Source organism: Ambystoma mexicanum, chromosome 10 (genome assembly GCF_040938575.1).
Source record: "Ambystoma mexicanum isolate Mex_15411 chromosome 10, UKY_AmexF1_1, whole genome shotgun sequence".
In the NCBI taxonomy this organism is placed as follows: domain Eukaryota; kingdom Metazoa; phylum Chordata; class Amphibia; order Caudata; family Ambystomatidae; genus Ambystoma; species Ambystoma mexicanum.
Window position 1 is genome coordinate 951,990,720 of NC_090932.1, and position 21,452 is coordinate 952,012,171.

The 21,452-nt window shown below is 39.1% G+C and overlaps 1 protein-coding gene across 6 annotated transcripts in view; it reads right to left on the reverse strand.

The window, feature by feature from the left end:
* Positions 1 to 590: 590 nt before the first annotated feature.
* The window catches only part of NLGN1 (neuroligin 1), a 1,353,775-nt gene continuing 1,332,913 nt past the window's right edge, over positions 591 to 21,452 (reverse strand). For all 6 annotated transcript variants that reach the window (XM_069618719.1, XM_069618716.1, XM_069618720.1 and 3 more), the window contains 2 exons: positions 15,274 to 16,063; positions 591 to 3,214 (listed from right to left, as the gene is read on the reverse strand). In XM_069618719.1, the coding sequence (XP_069474820.1) occupies positions 2,383 to 3,214; positions 15,274 to 16,063 (1,622 nt within the window). In that variant the 3' untranslated portion in view covers positions 591 to 2,382. The remainder of the gene's footprint in view (positions 3,215 to 15,273; positions 16,064 to 21,452) is intronic.

Below are 21,452 nucleotides of genomic sequence, written 5' to 3' on the forward strand. Positions count from 1 at the left end.
AACAACTGTTTTTGAATGCAGTGATAACCCTACAATCGAAATCTTCTGAAATATGTTGCGCTATATTAACCAGTTGAGTGACAAACCATGTGGGAAAGGGTAAAGCAGTATGGACTAACCACACTAAACTATGCTTGGTGTCCAAGTAGTTATATCAACACTGTAGCATCTGTATTTGATAAGCAGAAGCAACACTTTAATTTATATAAATTTAGAGGAAAGTGATCTGCACCATGTACACGTATCATACTATCTTGGTCACTTCAATGTATAAACAAATACATTGCAAGCTCAGGCTTTTAAATAATATTCAACAAATGTGTTTGGGCAATGTAATCATATGAGGTGCTGAATTAAGTATGTGTTTAAATCACAACTTATTTTAAAGAAAAAATATAATCCTAAACCTGTAAAATACTCCAGCACAATGAGAATTCTGATTTCCCATATTGTATTAACACTCTTATTTTCTTATGTAGGCTCAGTCAGATTCTCACAAATTTAGAATGCAGACCAACCCCACTCACTATTAGCTAACCGCTAAGAATTCAGTGTTACAATATAAACAGTAAAAACGACAAAACAGCAACAACCATTTTGGCTCCTTTAATGAGCGAAGTTCATGTATTCTAGTTTTGGAATAATACTCCTTATCCAGATTTGCTTTATTTCACCCAGTGGCCAGTTGTCTTGCCCAGCAATACAAAGTATTTATTTCCATCAAGTAGTATACAATTGTTTGAATGTAATAAGCGTTCTTTCTTGAAAAAGAGTAACTGAAAAGAAACGTTTCTGTTACTGCAGTTAGTTTGTCAGAGAAAGTTCTTTGCATTATCTTACAAACTATCAAAATTGCTAGTAGTCTGAAAAAAATGTAAAAAAAATCACATAACTGTAGTCAAATAGAAATATAGTACAGGTAAGAGAGAAAGTAATCATCAGGGATGTGCTCTTAATCCACCTCAATTTCTTTTATATAAATGTACATCTGATTACATATACAAACATTTTGAAAGGACTGTGAGATATACATTTACCGGTAAACAACAGGAGAAAGACTAGGTTTTTGTGATTTTAGAACATTCATTTAAAATCACACAAATATATAAGACCTGGTTGTGAAGATTCCCAGTTATTGGCACTCTCATTTGATTTGTAGCCTCTGTATCTACATATGTATATATCTCTTCAATGAAGTCAAGTGATTTCAAAGTCAATGCTGGCAACAATAAGCATTTTGAGAGGGGGAAATATAATCCTATTGAGATATTATCTGTAATGCCTTTGACATGCAGTATGAATAAAAATAAAACATTCAGTTCTGTAATCAGAGTGGATAACATTGGGGCATGTTTGCAAAAACTGTTGCAAGAAAATCTTTGGACACACTTGACCAAGTACGAAAAAAAGCTAATATCATAATAACTAAACCACATCAAAATATATTTCCTTCAGCACGATTTCCATTAATGTTTTAATTTTACAAATTATTTCATTGGGCATAGAAGCACATTTTAGAAATTAAGAACAATGTATTTTTCTGTGGGACTCCGATCAGTGAGGTAACACCACTACAACTATGATCACATACCATCAGCAACTAGTTCATTTTACCATTCACGCTACTTTGAACAAAATAAACTTTGCCCCTTTATACTTATCTTTATTTTTTGCCAATTGATGAAGGAAGCTTCTCTTAAAATACTCCAATGGAATGAGAAGTGTTTTCATTACGGCCTAATCAGCAGCACAGCCACCAAGCATATAAATTATCATGCACATCGTGCTAAAATATCCAGTTTCCTTTATCCCAACAACTTGTACTCGCAGCACTTGTGTGATAATGCTGTATCTGCCAGCGTGTACATTTTTGCTTTGCTGGTAGACCTCAGTATGGGGCCTCTACTAAGGCCCTAACAGCATTGGTGCTTTGTGTACTTATATTCAAATATGTAAATATGACCTACACAATAAAACAGTAAAAAATGGTGTAATTTATTTGACATTCCATTGGTGTGTCTCTTGTGCATATTTATAGACATTTGTTGAAATTTGTAGCCAAGTTCTTCTTTTCTGTTTGTGTTGCACATGCCTAATTCCATAACGTAACTTAAATCATCAAAAAATTAACACTTGAATATGAATGAAAAAGTATCATTCAGAGCAATTGCTTCAAGCAATTGGAATTGGCTCCTTTTGAATTCATTTGTGTCTGTACAATTATCTTTTTCAAAACTCCCAAAGTTCTTGATATGTATATGCACATAATAGTTCTTCATATTTAAATAGTGCGAGTCTTGTTGGTTAAATACCAAGAAATCCTCAGTAAAGTCACCTGTGGTAATCCATCAAAAATAAAGTCTGTGTTTCTTTTATGTCTGGCTATACCCTGGTAGTTGAATGTGAATGGGGGTGCGGGTGAGGGTGAGGATGGGGATGAGGCAAGGTGTTATTCTGTCCACCAGTAAAGGTATTGAATGTGTGTATCGGCTGAATCCCAGGTATAGTATTGGGAATCATTGTAATAGTGTTGGGCGTCATTAAAGGAATATCATCTGGAGACCTCCTCATGGCTAGCGTGTAGTCTGGAGGACAGGCGGTCCGAAGTACCACCTCATGAGGATGGATTGACTCACATTCATGATCCAAGTCAGTGTGCTTCATTTGGAGGGACATTATTTCCTCTTCTTGTGCATGAGCAATGTCATTCGTGGTGGTACGTTGTGGACTACACCTTCTGTGAACGTCATGTCTCCGTTTGTCTTTTTTGTAGTATAATGCTGCAAAAGCCAGAATGTTCAGGAACAGTAATGATGCTCCAACTGCAATTGTAACACTCAACTCTGTTGAATAATCCCGTTGGTCAACTGAAAATGGGCTTGGTTGTTGTTTATCATCCTGTTTAACTGTGGGAAAGGCTGAAGTAACAGGTACAGGATGCTTTCTTGTAGGTCGGAAGGTAATATCTGTTGATGGCACTTTCGTTGTTGTTGAGGTATACTGAGAAATATCATTTAGGTTGTGCAGATGAGGCACTAGTTCCAACCATAAATTCACTTTGTTGGCCCTGTAGTGTTCCTTCACCCGTGGTTTTAATCCAATGTGAAGATAAAGTTGGTCTTTTTGATTATACCTCGTCCATGCAACTTCTTCAAAGCGATTTGGTTTTGTGTGAATAAATTTTGTATCTTGAGGAACTGGTTGATTGGGGTCCCTGAAAAACACAATTAAACATTTCAAAATTATTATGTATTCATAACTACTCATGTTTTACCTTATTTCTACCCAACACAATTTTCAAAAAAATAAACACTCCCCTGTTGTAAACATAGATCAAAATTAACTGATGCACAATTAATCCTTTTCTTCAAAGATCAATCAATATTATTCCAAATCTATGAATAACGTAGATGTCTGGAAGGGGACAGTGTGTGACAAGTTAAACAAAAAGTAAGGAATTGAATTAACATTATAAATCAGACTTATACAATGATTATAAAAGACAGTTGGATCAGTGTATTTGAACATCTGAAGCTAATTTCGCCATATTGTATATAATAGCTGATTTATTAGCATGAACCTTAATCAACTCTCTCAAAGGATGCTCTTTTTGGGCCACACCAAATTCTTTTTACATTGCCTAAGGATTTTTTAAAATGTTTTCATTAAATGGATGGCACAACATATTCAATTACTTCTTTTTTTTGGCTTGGAAATATCCTCTAGATCGACAAATTCACTGCAAAATATGTCACACGGTTTTTATAAGTAAACACAAAATAAATAGTGATTTTGATGCATTACTACACAAAATAATCTGAAAGTCAAATGTTGTAATTTTGATTTCTATTAAGATAATTACTAAGAATATTGTTCATGCCTGCCTTCTCTAATTCTTTCTTCTTTTACTTGTTTAACTTAGTGCCAAGATCCCTTTGTGCCTAAATTGTGCTTTATGAGTTAAGTTCAGATAAAACAAGATACGTTGAGGTGATTTTAATTCTTCTAAAATTGAAAAAAGGAAATGTAGCTTTAATATTTTAAAATATTTTGTAACTTGGAAAACAGTTCATTTCTAGACTAGAAAGTGTATCCGATTTCCCTATACCAACAGGAATCTGGATCAATCTGTGAAAATTAATTAGGTAAGGGCGGCCACCATGTTTCGTATTTGCACAGAGGTTATTGACCTACATTTTTTGCTTTTATATGACAAAGGTACAGAAACCCTGAAAAATGTTGGGTCCCCATGTCTGTGGTCACATATATAAGAACATCTTTCATTCATCTTTGAAGTGCAAAGTGCAAAACAGAAGACACGTTAACTGTAATGCTCTTTGCGTTATCACAGCAACCATCGAAGTGAGGACATTTAACATGTTAATGTATATTCTCTTATTTCCATATGCTTTAGTAGACACTATGAATCAAATAGGGCCTCCAGGGTGCATAATTGCTGAAAACCAATGAGCTAAATATTTGCACCCATTTACACTGACAAAGCTTTAACAAATTTCACAACATGCAACGTATAAAATTGCTCTATTTGTATATATGTCTGTCTGAACATTACTTTATTTATCTCCTGCGTGTTTTACATTTTGATTGTTGTGTCTTGCATTCCTCAGTAACTTTTGCAGATTTTCTCATGGGCCTCATTAGGTTACCTAAAAGTAGTACCATAATTATCTTCAAGACATATTTGTTTTACTTTGGTTTGTGAATTACGGTATTTAGGTGTTGTGGATGCATTGCTAGAACACACCTAACTTCTACTTTGCATGCAATATCTGCTTCTTAGCTGCCTAAGACTTATTTAATAGCAGGTTTTGGAATTATTTCCAGAGGCTGTTTGACAACTGAAAGTTTGGTTGACTAGAAATGTTTGCGGTAGATAGCAAGATCAATATGTCGCCTATTTAGCACACATTTATTTCATATAGCTGTAGCCTGGTAAGCTCTTTATTGACCTTGCCAGGCACATTAGGTGTCTCTTTGATCTTAGAGATTGTGTCAATGGTATTGATTGAGTTAGTTACCACACATTTCTTGTGTGATATACGTTGGTGTAATGTGTTACATATTGGATCATTGTGTAAGGTTTCATTAAACATTGGGAGGAGGGAAACGTAGTTTGGTTAATGGCGAAAATGTCACCAACTGCACGTTGAAGGGAATTTATGTGGATTTGCCAGCATATGTGGAGACTGGTAATAATTAAAGAGAAATATGTTGCAGTCTACTGATGTCCATTTATTTCTTTGTGAATGATAGGTGCACTTACCAACTAGTTTGTGATTGTAACCCAGACTTCATTTCAGAAGATATTAAAAACACAAGTTTAATCACTAGATTGCCCATCTAACCATTGTGCCAGATGGCCAAAGCATAGTTAGGCATGTTGCTTACACCTAGCAATGCTTGTGGGGGGGTGGCTAAGAGTGCCATTCTGGCCATTGTCTACAGAACACTACTTTCCTGGTAAGCCATTTGCCTCAGAAATGATTGATGCCAACAATAAAAGTTTGCTTTAAATAAACAGACTGAAATCAATTCATTGCGGCATACATGAGGGATCCCAACATAGGAGTCAGTAGAATATCCAAACAGTGTATTTATTGTTATTGTAAAAGCAGATAGACAACTTTGCTACACTAGGAAGATGGACACCAGAGGCTTTGATGGGTCGTAGCTCGCTGCCTAAGGTCCTGTGCACAAACTGAATTCTCAATTATAGGCAAACAACAAACTTGTTGTGCAGTCTTCTGACTCACCTGAAGACCCTTTAAATCCAGACAATAGAGCTGCAGTAAATGTCAGTCATACTCCCCCAAAATCATTAAAGTAACAGCAGACAGCAGATAGACAACTTTGCTACACTAGGAAGATGGACACCAGAGGCTTAGATGGGTCGTAGCTCGCTGCCTAAGGTCCTGTGCTCAAACTGAATTCTCAATTATAGGCAAACAACAAACTTGTTGTGCAGTCTTCTGACTCACCTGAAGACCCTTGAAATCCAGACAATAGAGCTGCAGTAAATGTCAGTCATACTCCCCCAAAATCATTAAAGTAACATGGCATGTTTTACCAAATAAAACAATGTAATGCCTGCACAGGCACTTGGTTATATATTCTGTGGGAAGTAAGGGAAAAAGGAGCACTCCATGAGCCAAAGAACAGGTCCATGTAGGACATTATCAAGATACACAACTAAGATAAGGAAATATCATTAGGAATGGTTCTGAGGGACGACTAATAAGACACTCATGCCGTGGCCTCAGGAAGGTTTGTTGTCAAAAATAATACTGCAATTTATGACAACGTATTTGCATACTACATATAAGGGAAATAAGTTACATAAAAGATTGGCTGTTTTAGAGCTATGGAAGATATGTCAGAGTGAGAAAGAAGAACCAGCGGAGAAGGAGTGGATGCTTAGTCGGCATAAAGGGGAGGATAAAACACTTTTGCTCCCCTTTAGAGCGCAGACACTGAGGAGAAGGAATTTTATCCTTTAAAGGAATTGAAAGCAGCGGTGGGGTACATTAATCTGACATATGAACCCCCTGCTTATAACAGTGAGGACAATACAGAAGAGAGCAAAAGCAGAGTATGCAAATATAGGTATTACCCAAATTGTTCGAACACAATTGTTCAAATGCACAATTGACCGAATTACAAGGGTCCGAATGGACCTTTTCACAATTGACTGTATATATATTGGTTTGGTTATATATATAAGGGGTTTGGGTGGGGGGTTTCGCGATGGGTGGTGGGTTGCGGGGGGTTTCAATGTAACAATTGACCTTCAAAATTCAGTCAATTGTGAAAAGGTCAATTATCATTCAAGCAATTGTGACTCGAACAATTCGTATACAACCCAAATATATCTTGGTAGCCCGATGTGAGGAAGGACAGAGAACATAAACAGATGGAGATAGAGGAGGACAGATATTACTCAAGCTGAATGATAAGGGCATTCATGGGGGTCGAGAAAGAGAAAAGAGTGAGAAAAGAAATACAAGGAAGAAGAGAGAGCATATAAAGAGGAGAAAGAAAGAGAATGAAAGCAAAGGGAGGAATGAAGAAGATATGAGGCAAAGAAAGAAACAGAGAGATTAGAAGTGAAGCAACGAGACGAGGTAGAAGCGCAAATAATACAAGAACATAGGTTGCAAAGAAGGTGAAAGGAAGATGAATTAAGGGAGATGAGGAGAAGCGAAGAAGAAATTATCAGAAGTAGGGGACTAAAAGATGATAAGATAGATTATCTATGTCATAAAATCATTGTATCAGGCTGAAGCACAAGAAAGACTTGAGGAAGAGAGAGGGTCACAGCAGCCCCACAGGGAGCTGGAAGGTGTACTAAAAATCTCATCATGGGCTGAGGGGCGAGAAACAGAAAGCGTAGAATAATGTCTTGGGGATTTATATAGGAAAATGAGGGATAAAGAAGGGTATAACACCCAAGAGAACATAGAAGGATCTCTTTCAAGGGAAATTGGAGGTAGGTCAGATAACATCATGAAAGACAAGCACAGAATGCTCTCTTTAAGTACATTAGATCTTGATGATGTGGAAAGGGATGAAAGCCATACAAGCTGCGACATAATGATGTCAGATGAAGAATGGGAAGAAAATGAGAAAGCGCAAACAGAGGGCGCAGGTGGTTTTTCTAAAGAATCAAGTGTAGAAAAAGGGGTCAAATGGTCAGACTTAGAAGACCCCAAAGAGAGAACACCAGAACCAATACCATACACTGATTGACCACAAGCATGATTGCGCAGCGAGAGGGATGTATCCCAGCCTTATGTAAGCAGGTTAAGGGCACTAACATGATGAAGACAAACGGCCAAGACTAGCCCGATTGGAAGACTAGAAGTGTAGGCAGATTTGTTTATGGACCAGGATTTTCACAATGCCCATTATTAGAGAAAGGGGGAGGTCAACCACAATATACACCATGGCCACAAATGGATAAAGGACATCATTTACTGAGTTTAACTACTTGTGCAGAAAAATGGATTTATGAGCTAAAAAGAAAATGACAACAAGAATTACGTGAGCCATAGGTGACATAAAAGGCTTGCGAGAAGCTATCATGGGGAGAGAGCTGATGACATTTGGAAATGAGCAGGATACACAGGTGAGACTGCACAAAATACGATACACAATGGATCACCATTGAATAATTGCAGAGCAGATGTATGGATGGCGCTCAGAGTACAATACCCTGATACATCAGACATGGGTTCTATTATGACTAGGTTATTAGGAAGAAGACCCTGTTGCTTATATGCAAGATATTCAGGATAGATGGTGCCTTGAGATGCGCGAATGGTGGGATACAATTGTAGCACTATTTTACCACATTTTTTGTCAGGGACTGCCTGAGCAAGTGCAAAGGCAACTGAAGAAACATGCGGCAATGGAAGTGATGCCATGGCCAGAAATACAACTGTTTATCACTGTCGATTAATGCAAGAGAAGAATAAGGGGGAAGCCGAGAGTAGAAAGCAGGAGGAAGCAAAGTTAGCCCAGAAGAAGTTGTCAAAAATAACACTAGAAGAGCGGTATTGACAAGCAATTAAGGAGGAGTGACATAATCAATGAAGTCAGAGCAGTGAAACAGGACAGGCTACCCCACAGGTCAGAGTGGGTGCAACTTTTGGCCAAGGCAAAAACGAAATGGGCCTAGAGAAATAAGACGAGGTGGATTTCAAAACCCCTAGGGAAGAAAATAATTTAATGGTGGACAGCTGCAAAAATGTTGGAATTGTGGAAAAATAGGATACATAGCTAGAACATGTAGAAGCAGAGGAGGCTTTGCAAAATTGGCAAGCTCCAAGAGGAGGGATGGGCTATGCTCCACAATATAGTACAGAACCACAGGAATATAATGCCCAAGATCACTTACAGGTTCAGACATATGCGCCACAACCACAGCAAGCACCATTTCAAATGCAATTGGCACAAGGGCAACCACAGCAAGTAACCATGCAAGCACTACATGCACAAACTCAGCAAGCTCCAACACAACAGGCCATGTTTCCACAATAGAATAAGACTACAGGAGAACAGCAAGCAAATTCACCCAAATTAGTGAGTTTGACTGTGGTTAGAGGAATCCTTTCCAGTTCTTGTGATGAATTTATATCCACAGCCCAGAGATCGACCTGATGGCCACCAGTGACACTGGACCCGCAAGAGAAGCCAGCAACATTCACAGCTGAACCAGTGGAGAGGATGATTATGAACATGATTGAACATGATTGCACAATGTGTACTGTGAATTATAATGAAATTCCCTAAGCTTGATAAAATGCTTTGGGGGCCATGGGGTTTGGGGGGGGGGCGATTTTTTGATTGATGGTTCTTCAAAAATGTATCAAACAACTGGCAATAGGCAAATGGATCAGCTGTAGTGAACATTTACCAAGGGAGTGAATTTGAAGTAGTGACAAACATGAGATTGCCTTTGCATTGCTCAGCACAGGCTGCAGAATTAGTGGTGCTTATTACCATACCTCAGAGATTTGAAGATGATGAAGTGACGTGTACTCTACCTATGTGACATCAACCATACACACAGGTTTGCCATGCTTCCTCCACGCAGACGGTACGCCAGTGCAACCTGCAGCCTTATTGGATACAATTATTGAAGTATTAGCGCTGCCATTGATGCTCACAGTCGTAAAATGTGCAGCACTTTCTAAAAGGACAGATTTAATTTCTCATGGAAACAAAGCTGCAGATTTAGAAGACAAAAGATCAGCCTATTTCCCAGCCATTTCTGATTTTGAAATGGAAAGCGTTAAACAAATGACAGGATTAAGCATGTTGGTAAAGGAGGGCTTTAACATGCTGGCTATTGTCCAGTTAATTGAGATACTAGGGCGAGCACCACAGGAAGAGAAGGATCTATGAAAGAAGCAGGGGTGTTCCTTAGCCACCACTGAGACAATTTGGAAACAGGATAGCACTGGAAAGCCAGTTATATCTCTAGCATTATTGAGGGTAGCATTGGAGCAATTCTGCTACCCCACGCATGTGACTCGAGAGAGTCTAGCTGCAACAATTGCAGACAAGTCGTTCTAAACAAATATCTTAGAACATGTGGCACAGTTTATTGTAATTACATCTTGTGCTAGATATGTACTGCAAGGAACACTTTGTGAACATTGACAAGGGCAATTCATAGACCCAATGGCCCATTTCAGCATCTTATATAGATTGTATAGACATGCTGTAGACATGAAACGTTTACAGATGTATGCTGTTTGTGATATGTCCTTTTTCTAGATGGAGGTCGATGCACACACCCTGCACACACCCTGATGCCATGTGTGCTGCCAAGTTCCTTGTGCATGAAGTGTTCCCAAGACGGGGTGTGTGTGAGGTTCTGCATGCGGACAATGGAGTGCATTTTGTGAATGAGCTGTTTTAACAAATAGTTCTTATATCAGCAATTAAGCACACATTCTCACCCACAGGCGAATGGCGTCTGTGAGCGATTAAACAGAATATTGAAGGAAAGCATAACAAAGATAAATATAACTTTGAAGAAGGGATGGCTATATTGCCAAACCCTATCTTTATACGCTCTAAGTAATCAGCCTGGCTCAAATCACCATCTAACTCCTCATGTGTTGTTGACTGGAAACCATATGATAACACCCCACTTGCTCCTCCAACTAGATGAAAAACTGATGCCCATAGTCTAGTGAAGACATTAGGTGACGAGATGCATAATTACTTAACAACAATGACTGCAAGTACTTCTTACATGTCTCAACAGGTCAAGAACTGAAGAGAGGGGCCAAAGAGAAACAACAAAGATGATAAACCCATTAGAGCAGAGGATTTGTTAAAAAAGCCAAACTTATACCCAGGAGACCAGGTGCTGGTACATAAATGTGTACGCCCGTGGAGCACTGCTCACTTTGAAGGTCCATACGAGGTGTAGGAATTCACACCCACAGCAGCTAAGTTAAAAGGACGAAGAGCCTGGCTTAATTTGCATGACATCAAGACATATAAAGGAGAAACCTTAACCCTCCTGCAGCTACCCGCAGTCAAGCAAGAAAAGAAGTTTCCACGTATGCAGACTTGTTCTATGGCCAAGAGTAAAGACAAGGGAAGGGAAGAATACAGCAGAACCATGGACTAAAGACAGATATAGTTTGACATATGATAAGGAGTAAACAGACTTTCAGTTATCTTGGAACTTTATTTAAGACAAGCTGAAGGAACTATGCATTAAAGTATCAGAGCTGAGAGAAGACAAGCATGTTTCATCTTTATGTTACCTATTACAATAATATTACACACATTCTTGTATGCGTTTTCTGCCTACAAAGTACAGTCTTATCCAGCTCTAATAAGCAGATACGTTAATGTCATAATATGTTTGGGAAATCCCTAGAACAACTATATTATTTTTAGGATAATTGTTTCAATCATCTTGCAGTTTTTGATATAAAGGTGTGATTCATACAGAGTCATACATTAAAAAGGTTGTGAAAAAATTAGAAGGTTTCAGGATATATGAGGCTCATTATCATCAATAAAATCAATGAGGTTCCATGTAATACTATTGTGGAGTCATTCTGCATTATGATGTGTGCTTTCCACCTATTTATTATGACATGCAGACAAGTTATAAGAAATAATAGTGAAATGGTAGATGACGATTAAACATTTACTGTTGCCCCTGATTAAACCACTAAAATCGCTTTTTATAATTCTACTTGCCATTTATTTTGATTTAAAAGGGATGTTGGGGAAAATCCTGAAGGTATAAATCCGTATCTGAACAATTCAGCTCATTTGAAGAATAACCTACGGTATCAGCACATGAAAAATGTGGGAAGGAGAATTCAGATGAAAGCTACTATGTGTGTTCCCACATACCTTATGCTTTGGGAACTTCTAAAATATTTATAGCAACAGAGGTATACGTGAAGCAGGCCCATTGCCTGACACATTTTCCACTTGCCTAGCCAGAGATGTACAAGATATAAAGTCAAGAGAAAAGCCAGAAACAATGCATCTAATAATACAATAAAATCAGCTTGCAATAAATGGAGCAGGAATCAAAATTGAAGAAAACAAGATGCTGCAATGCAAGGACAAGAAAGGGGAAAGGGAAGGAAATACAATAATGTTGGTAAAGAGGTCAACTACAAATGAAAGGAACAGTGCTTACTCCTGAAGGAAGGGCTGAAGGATTGGATATGCGCATAGCAACAGTATTGGCCCGACATTGGGAAGTAGTTGTGGCAAATGCAGAAAAGGAATGCAAAACCCAATGGCCTAAGATTGCAAAGTTGTTTACATGGATCAACGATGAGAGAGGACAATTGCAGATACTAACCCTGAAATATGCGTCTTTATGCTTCAGAAATAATGTTATGGTGAAAGTTGGAAAAAATTGCAAAAGTGACGAATTTTCAATGTACTAGGCATGTAGGCAGGAACAGCAGTCATAATGGACCATTATTGGGTCTGTGGATCGAGAGCATATATATAAAGTTGCCACCAACATGGGAAGGAGTTTGTTCATTGGTGCTGGTAAGCATACCAGCCTTAGAAGTACCACAAAGTGTCCTGCAGGTTACAGACTTCTGAAAGATGGACACACACCTGAGGAAATAACGATTGTTTTACCAAACCTGGTTGTCAAACGCCTTCAAATTACTAGTGTTGGTATTGCTAGTATTTTGGCTCATAATGATCATTTTGGGACAATTCAAGAAGACAGCCAAGATGCTACTGGTATGAAGAATGTGTTTGATATAGATGCTGGAAATGGTGAGCAGATACAAAATGAAGAAAGTACACATGAGAATGTAAAGAAGAGTACTCTTGCAGCTCCAGTAACAAAGTTCTATCATCCCAAGGAGCATAACACATATGTGGGATGGTGGATATTATACATAACCACCATCTGGAGATTGTTGCCTCATGACTTGGAGTGTGTATGAGCATGTAAAGAATGCAGGACCTGAGGGTGGTGACAGAGATATGAGTCCCAAAGAAACAATAAAATGAAGAGATAATGATAAAAGAGAGTGCAAAATACAATAAAGAGAGGAATGTGGTCGAGAACTCGACCAGAGGGGGGAATGTAGAGCAGCAGGTGGACACATTTTCCTTAGCTCCTGTCCCCTCACCACTGTCATACTGAACAGTAGGAGAAGTGCTTTATGTGGGACTCTGTGTGTTATGCCTATACTGCCACAAGTGTATGAGAGAATATATGCACTTAGACAGCCGTAACAAATATACTCTCACACTGAAAGTGTAGAAGGATGCCATATGGAAGGATGTCAGCATGCACCATTGGACATCATGGACCACTGAGTGAAATATGACATGGGTAAAGTGATGTCATAAAGAAGATATACAAAGCCATGCTGAAACAATATGAAAATACTCAAGAGTAACGATGTAACTGAAGTGACAAGAGAAATATGTACAAAACGATAAAGTGATCTTGAACGCAAAAGAAGACAAAGAAATTTGCTGCCCAATAAGTGTAAACATGCAGAAACGCAATTGTATAAAAGATACCTAGAAGCTAGCTATAGGGGAATTTATAAAGTGGCAAGGACGGCCATTATTGGAAAATGGAAGCCGGCTCATGTAACTATTAAATTCAACTACTTAAGGAGTCAATCAGGATTGGAGAGTCAGGAGACCTTGGAAGAACAGCTGTGTGTGCAAAACAAGAGGAGTTGATGTTGGCTTGGAATCAAGGAGGCTAGTTTTAATAGAATAGCTACAAAACATGAAGGGAGGCAAACTGATGAGTCATGGATATGATACATATTTCTCTAAGATGAAGGAAGACCAAAACATTTGCAAGAGCCAGGTGTTGTACAATTAAAAGTGTATAAATTCTATGCAAGTTAGAGTGAGCTAGTCTCTAGAGCCCAAGAGGAGCAACGACACCCAGTTTAATTGAATGAAATAGCAGTAAATAAGAGGCTGAAATGGACAAATGTGTGGTCTCTTCACATTTGGTGCAGAAGTCAAAAACAAGAGTTATTCATTAAGCCTCAAATGAAGATAGTAATGAGCTTTCACTCACATGTGTATAGGCACATTATAAATGCCATATCATATCAAAGAACAGAGAACAGGCTACAAGGTCAACTACAGCTGGGAATCTTTGGCCCATGGACGGTCTGATGAAAGATGATGGACAATTTGGGAAAGCTATGAGTAATCTGACGTGATCCAAGTACCTGGGTTTTGTTTTTCTTATGTGTTGCCAGCTGAGTCAAAAGTCCAAGCTTGAGGAAGAATGCCAAACAATCAGCTGGTCTATGGGCAGCCTGCTATACAATGTAGCATAGATCAATCCACTGCCATTTTGTTTGCAATAATCAGTTTTATACATATTTAGATGTAGTTCGAGGGTTGTCTTACAGATAAGAGACAGCCAATGAAGTACTAACCCATATATATTCTATAAGTGGATACGCTCCCCTAATCCAATCCCTCCCACTAATACGGTTTATGGTTTGCCACATGGGATGAGATTATAGATGATGCATATTGGGGTATAAGACCCTTGTACAAACAAGTTTATGTGTGAGTGTGCAAGCATCTGTCTGATGGTTGTCAGTTGACGCTGCTTTATTGACCTAAGCCTACTTTGCCATATTCCTTGAGTCTGTCCAGTTTTTTGGTCTGCAATCTTTATTGGTAATTCCATCTAGCACAAGAGACGCTTCCAGGTGTTAGAGCACAGCATTGTAAGCCAACTGTATCAGACAGAAAACGTTGAGGATATATCTATTTGCCACTGGTTTGTATATGTTCTTGCAAGGCAGATTTTAGAACAGTTTGGTCAGATTGCACACCTCAATGTTCTGTTCAGGTTGCCTACGGTAATGTTGAAAAGCAGAGTTCTAGTACAAGCCCTGTAGTAATGCATAATGAGAGAAAGGCTACTGTCACATTAAATTGTGAACAGACCGATATCTCATGAATTCCTAGTTGTACATATAAAAAGCACAATTAATAAAGAACCTCATCTGTAAAATATAAATCATTAGCAAGTATAAATACTGAGTCATTTGATAAGATAACAACAGTTGCATTGCATATAGAAGTAACACAGCAACCTCACTTTATCAATTGTGCATTAATCCATATTTACACATGTGATTATACAATAAAACCACAAACCATGAAGCAGGTATAATAAAAACAAATGAAACAGTTATGTAATAAAGTTACAGTCTGTTAGGAAGTACTCACCCAGTCTTAGCAAAGTTTGTCCAATATGTCATTACCACAGCACTTAGCATGACATCATTTTTGGAAAAGTTACAAGGGAACAACTCAGTTGGTCCAATCATCGGTATCCCAAATACATAAGGAACTTCATCTCCATGGGCTGCATCAGCCCAAGCAGGAACCTGATCAGTTTGGCAATGATGGTAAAAGGCATAGAAATATGTAGGAGAACCAAAGTTTGAATGAAGGTCTGCTGTTGCCACTGCTGGTGCCACCCATTGATGGTCCGTAAATAATGCCAACAATGTCTTTCTTCTTGTCTCAGGATTATGTCGATCTGCCCAATCTGTATACATAAACTTTATTGTTTCCCTCATAATATCTTTGCCTTCTGTATATCCATACAGGTTGTCCACGAAATTTGAAACTGTGAAGTCAAAATCACTTGCTGATATGCCATCTTCATGATCAACAATACTTTCTACAAATTTCAGACCTTCCCCTTGGTTAACCCCCAGCATGATGTCATAGTTAAGGAACTCCCCTTGTTCCATCAGTATCTGAGGGTCATCAGGGATTACATCTCCATCAATTACAGGCCCAAAGGCTATGTGATATCGAGCTGGTTGAATGTCTTGGTCAACAAGCTCTCTATAAGGCCTTTTTTGAAGACATTCTATTAGTTCTATAGTATCGGACATGTTGCATCCAACTTTTGTTGCCAACATCCTAGCATATTTTGCAGGCTGAAAACTAACTGCCCAGCTTGAAAGGGCACTTCCACTCTGAGCTATTGCCCTTTGAAAGAGACCTGCAAGGAAAGAAAATGCAATGAGAAATAGAATGATTAGTTTACAGCATCAACATAATAAGACAATACTTAATCATAGCACCACATCACAAAAGCAATATAACTTATCTGAATAAAATGATCCAAAATAAAGTCGGACTTTATCTTCATCAGGCACTTACTAAACACGTTTGAAAGATTACTAAACAAAAAACCTTGCATACACATATGAAGAAAGAAATAGAAAAACATAACATATGCATCCATGCAGCTGCCTTTGTGGACACCACAACATGGTAAGCACCCATTCGATCGCATCAATCATTTGTGTTTGACATGATGTGAATACATGTGGCTAAAAAGTGTTGATTCTACTCAGGGTTCCTGCATCACCCTCAAATATAAAACGTTTGGCTAAATAAGGAAATATTTATCCTAACTACAGATTAAATATTAAGAGCTACGTTTTAAATTAAATACAATATTATAAAATGTTATAAGCAATGCTATGTGATGCTTATGATCTAGATATGGTGTGAAATAAACTGATGAAACAGTGTGCAGGATTTCGTCTTTAACAGGTAAAGCTCAGTAAAACCCCATAAAGACCTTATTTACGTATTCATCTCTATAGGGATTCTTTTGAAGGGATACCTTTTTTGAGGGCAGCAAGGATGTATACTTAATGGTTAAAACAAAATACATAATAAAATGCTCAGAAAAAGATGAAAAATATTCTATAAAACTAAAATAACACAAGCAATTAAGCTGATGTGAATAAAGAAACACAAAGAATAAAAGGAACATGACAATATGAAGCGAAGAAGCACAAGGCAAAATATATAAGTCTTTAACTGTTTCCTAAACTCAAGTAGTGAGGATGGAAAATGGAAAAAAATGTGGAAAGATTTGTAGAATCAAGGAACTGCGGCAGACATACTATGTTTCAAAGATTGTGCATGATTAAATGTTCTCATGTCAAGACGCCTGAGATCTTTACTACATGTACTTCTAGATGCTACAGCTAATATTATCTTCTCTGACATTCCCAAGAAAAGCGATTTGACAGACATTGCCCTAATCTGAATGCAATATGAACATCCACAGGGAAGCCAGTGAAATTAAAAATACATAGTAGTAATGTGAACAAATATCTAATTGCCCCCACCAATTATGCTATAACAACAGTTTTAGAGGGGCCGAAGTAGAAGCAGGGAGATCATACAGAATGTGATTTCCACCATCCAGTCTTTAGAGAACTAGAGTCTTACGTACTCGCTGAACATTTTATGTGGAATGTATTGTGTCTGTCTGTCTCAGTACACTGATATAATAGAAACAGGACTGAGGTATTCTCATGATGCAGGGCAGATGCTGAGAGAGTAATCCAATATAATACCTAAATAATGTACTGATAATACTCACATTTGTGCAATACCTAAAGAAAATAAAGATGTCAATGAAGACTGACATTAGAAACCAACAATTATAATTGAATCAATAAAGTTCAATTTGTGTGCCAATATCCAATCCTGCTTTGCATGGAGGCAGCCACACAAGTGTTGTTCACTATCCTGATAAAGAGGAAGCTACCCCTGCCCTCTTTCCCATACCCCCACCTGACCTCACCATTGTCTCTAGTGATGATTTATAAAGTATTTTTGCAAAATTCAATAACGCTACTCTTTATTATGAAGCATGTTCCCCCGTATGTTAATGTTACATTTGTAAGTCACCTGTTTTCTTACATATACATATATTTTTCTATTTGTTGTGGTTTATGCCTGTTATATGACCCACTTTTGTATACCCTCATAAATTGTCTCAACATGTATTCCCAAATCTTTGCTATTATACAGACATCCTTCAAGGGAATGCCTCCACCATCAGTAAATGTGTTATTCTAAGTATGTTTTGTTCAGAATGAACACCCCTGTTGCTCAAATAAATATAAATAAATTCAACATGTCTTTTTAAATACCTTAAGTATAACTAGTTGTGATCTGCATGTACATTAGTTTTACTAAATGGTGTTTACTAGTTGTATTTGATGTTGTGTGACTGTCATCTCACATTCACTTCAAGGTGTTATGCCTTTTGCTTCTTGTGTATTGAGCCCAAATATGATCAACATTGGGTTCAATGGAAGATTGATGTATTTCCTATCGGTTTCTTCCATTTCAAACACATACTGCGTTTTCTTCCTTCTATGACAGAAGATTTACGTAAGGGACCTATTTTTTGCTAGCAGTGTTTGCATGTTAAGGGTGCATATGATGGAACAGATTAATATGATTAATTTGCATTCTGCCTTCAGTGCATCTGATTGTTACGAAAAGTCGGCGGACCTGGAAAGTTTGGCATCGCTGGCGCCACATTTCCTCTGCCTATAGGAGTACCCCCAAGATGGCGTACCGGACATAGAGTATCAGTGCAGTCTTACAGACTGACAGCCGAGAAGCACCGCCCCGAACCCGGATGCAGTATTTCTGGAACAGAAACCAAGACCGCAGTGCGTTGCTACTGCGTATGGTGGTTGCGTTATGTGAGTTGCCGAAGAATAGTTTCCTAACATTCTACTGTTTACTCACCTTTCGTTTCTGGCATCTTTACTTTCCTTACCTCCCTGTCCTTTGTATTCCTAGACAATCCTCTTCCACACGTCTGCCGAGCGCGGATGCTCACCTTGCCGTTCTGTGTAGAACGCGGATTTCCATTTCAATCGTAGGTGCCACTCAGTAACTAATTACCAATCTGTGCACAGTCATTATCCCTCTTTCAACTATACTTTCGTCCATGTGTTAGCGTCCTCATTCCCAAACCCAGAACGGCAGAGTCAAGACTACATCACCCAGAATTCATTTCGCCCACTCCACGGAAATCCCACACAGCACTTCTGAAACCAATCTTGTCTTCGATCGGCAGGACTTTCCGTCAGCTGCACGCAAGGCGATCATTTCCTTGCACCTGAAAGGTAGTATAGCCCCTCTCCTAATACTTTACGTCTTTCACGCTAGACATCCCTTTAACTCGCCTCTTTATATTATAGCCATGCTCCCGAGCCTTAGAAAACAACTAAATCCATCAAGCCAGCAATTCCGAGAGGGAAAACCCACGGTCTCTAACGACGATCCCTATTCCTCATGATCAGCGCTCTCAAGCCTCACAGGGTTTTTTCCCTTCCAAGGGTTTCCCTGCCATGTTCTACTGTCGCTTAAACTCACGAGCTCGGAGAGAACGTGGTAGGTGAACTTCTCATCTCCTCTAATCATTCCGAAGACAAGGTAAGCTCTTCTTCGATTGTACTGTCTAACCGGTCATCAAATGAGTTCGGAGTGTTATTTCAAAGGAAGAGTTGGATATTTGTAACAGTTAGCAACGCCTGTGACTCCACTCAGCGTTGGCATTTGGATAATACAACCGAAGTGGCTTGTTAGCATGGAACAACAGGTGCAGCAATTAGTGACTGCCATGCAGACACTTTCGGCTGAGATGAAGCAGCTTAAACAGGAGAACATAAATCTACGTCAGTTGGTAGCACACCCTGCACCGAGTTCAGGGTTGCCCCGGGGCCATTGCCTTGTGGGAGATTTGATGGGAACCTCCATTTAGTCAAAGAATTCCTCGAATCATGCACAGTCCAGTTCGCTTTTAAAGCTGCATTTTTTCCTACCGATAGAGATAAAGTAGGCCACATGATAGCCCAAATGACGGGTGCCGCGTTGGCGTGGGCAACCCCATTAGTGACTAACAATAATCCCATCCTAGACTCCTATCCAGCCTTTTGCAACAGTGTGAAAAACATGTTCGGGAGACAAGGGATTACTGTCGCCTCCCAGGAGAGACTGCTGGATTTCAAACAAAGAAACCAGGACATACTGTCCTATATAACCAAATTGAAACAAATGGTGGCTGATTCCTCTTGGGCAGACGATGCCCAAATGACCATCTTTAGAAGAGGTCTTTCAGAGGAACTTAAAGATGAGGTATCCCGAGTACCTCGCCCACATAATATGTCAGAGTTTTTAGCTTTAGTCATGTAACTGGATTTCTGTGTACAAGAAAGAAATCGAGAAAGGAAGAAGGGACGTACCTTCAGACAACAGACTGATAGCAGTACTCCCATAAACAAGACACTCCCCACTGAGGAACCTATGCAACTAGGAATTACTAGGGGACCACTGTCAGCGGAAGAACAAGCCAGACGAAGGACACAGGGTTTATGTATGTATTGTGGATCAGACACCCAGTCAGTGAACGAATGTACCGTGGCACCACCAAGGAAACCGGGAAACGCCAGATCCCGACTGTAAAGGGAACGACGGGGCAGGGCTATCTTTCAGTTGCGGTTCCCTACTTATGAAATCATCCCATCTCTCCACACCCGTGGAGCACTCCATTATTGTTCTGGAGATATCGTTATCCTGGGAAAACTTTCGGCTGGAGAAAGTATCGGCATTAATTGACAGCGGCGCAGCAGGTAATTTTATCGACGAACCCTGGGCCAGGCATCATGGGATACCCAGAGTGGTGAAATCAGTTGAAATCCCAGTAGAGAACATGGACCGGAGCCCATTAGTGTCTGGCCCCATAAAAGAACAGACTTGTACACTTGGTCTAAATATCTCCTCTCACCATGAAGCAATAGTCCTAGATGTAATTCGGACAGCACATTACCCCATCATACTGGGATTACCTTGGTTGAGGAAGCACAATCCGTACATTAACTGGACTGTGGGAACTCTTTTCCTTGGTTCAGAGCATTGTGTTCATCAGTATTTGGAAAACACAAAAGGGCTACAAAAACATATTGCCAGCAGAACACTCAATCAGGTATCTTCATTACCTCAAGAGTATCAGCGCTTTCAATCAGTCTTCTCTCAGACTGAATATTCCTCACTTCTGCCTCATCGACGAGATGATTGTGCCATAAATCTGGTTCCTGATAGTTCATTACCATTCGGCCGAATGTATATACTATCCACCCAAGAAAAGGAAGTTCTGAAAGAATATTTACATGCACACCTACAGAATAGGTTGATTACAGAATCTACCTCACCAGCAGCTGCTTTTTTCTTTTTTATTCCAAAGAAGAGCACAACAGAACTTTGTCCATGTATTGATTATAGAGGACTGAACAAAATTACGGTGCCAGACAAATATCCCATGCCACTCATTCCAGACATTTTGGAAGCTATTAGAGGAGCACAAATATACATTAAACTTGACCTACGGGGAGCTTACCACCTGATTTGCATCCGAGCTGGGGATGAATGGAAGATGGCATTTCATACACCCTTTGGGCATTTTCAATATCGGGTTATGCCGTTTGGACTGTCCAATGCCCCAGCGGTGTTCCAAAGTTTCATGGACCACATATTTGCAGATATTTCCCTCCATTACGTTATAA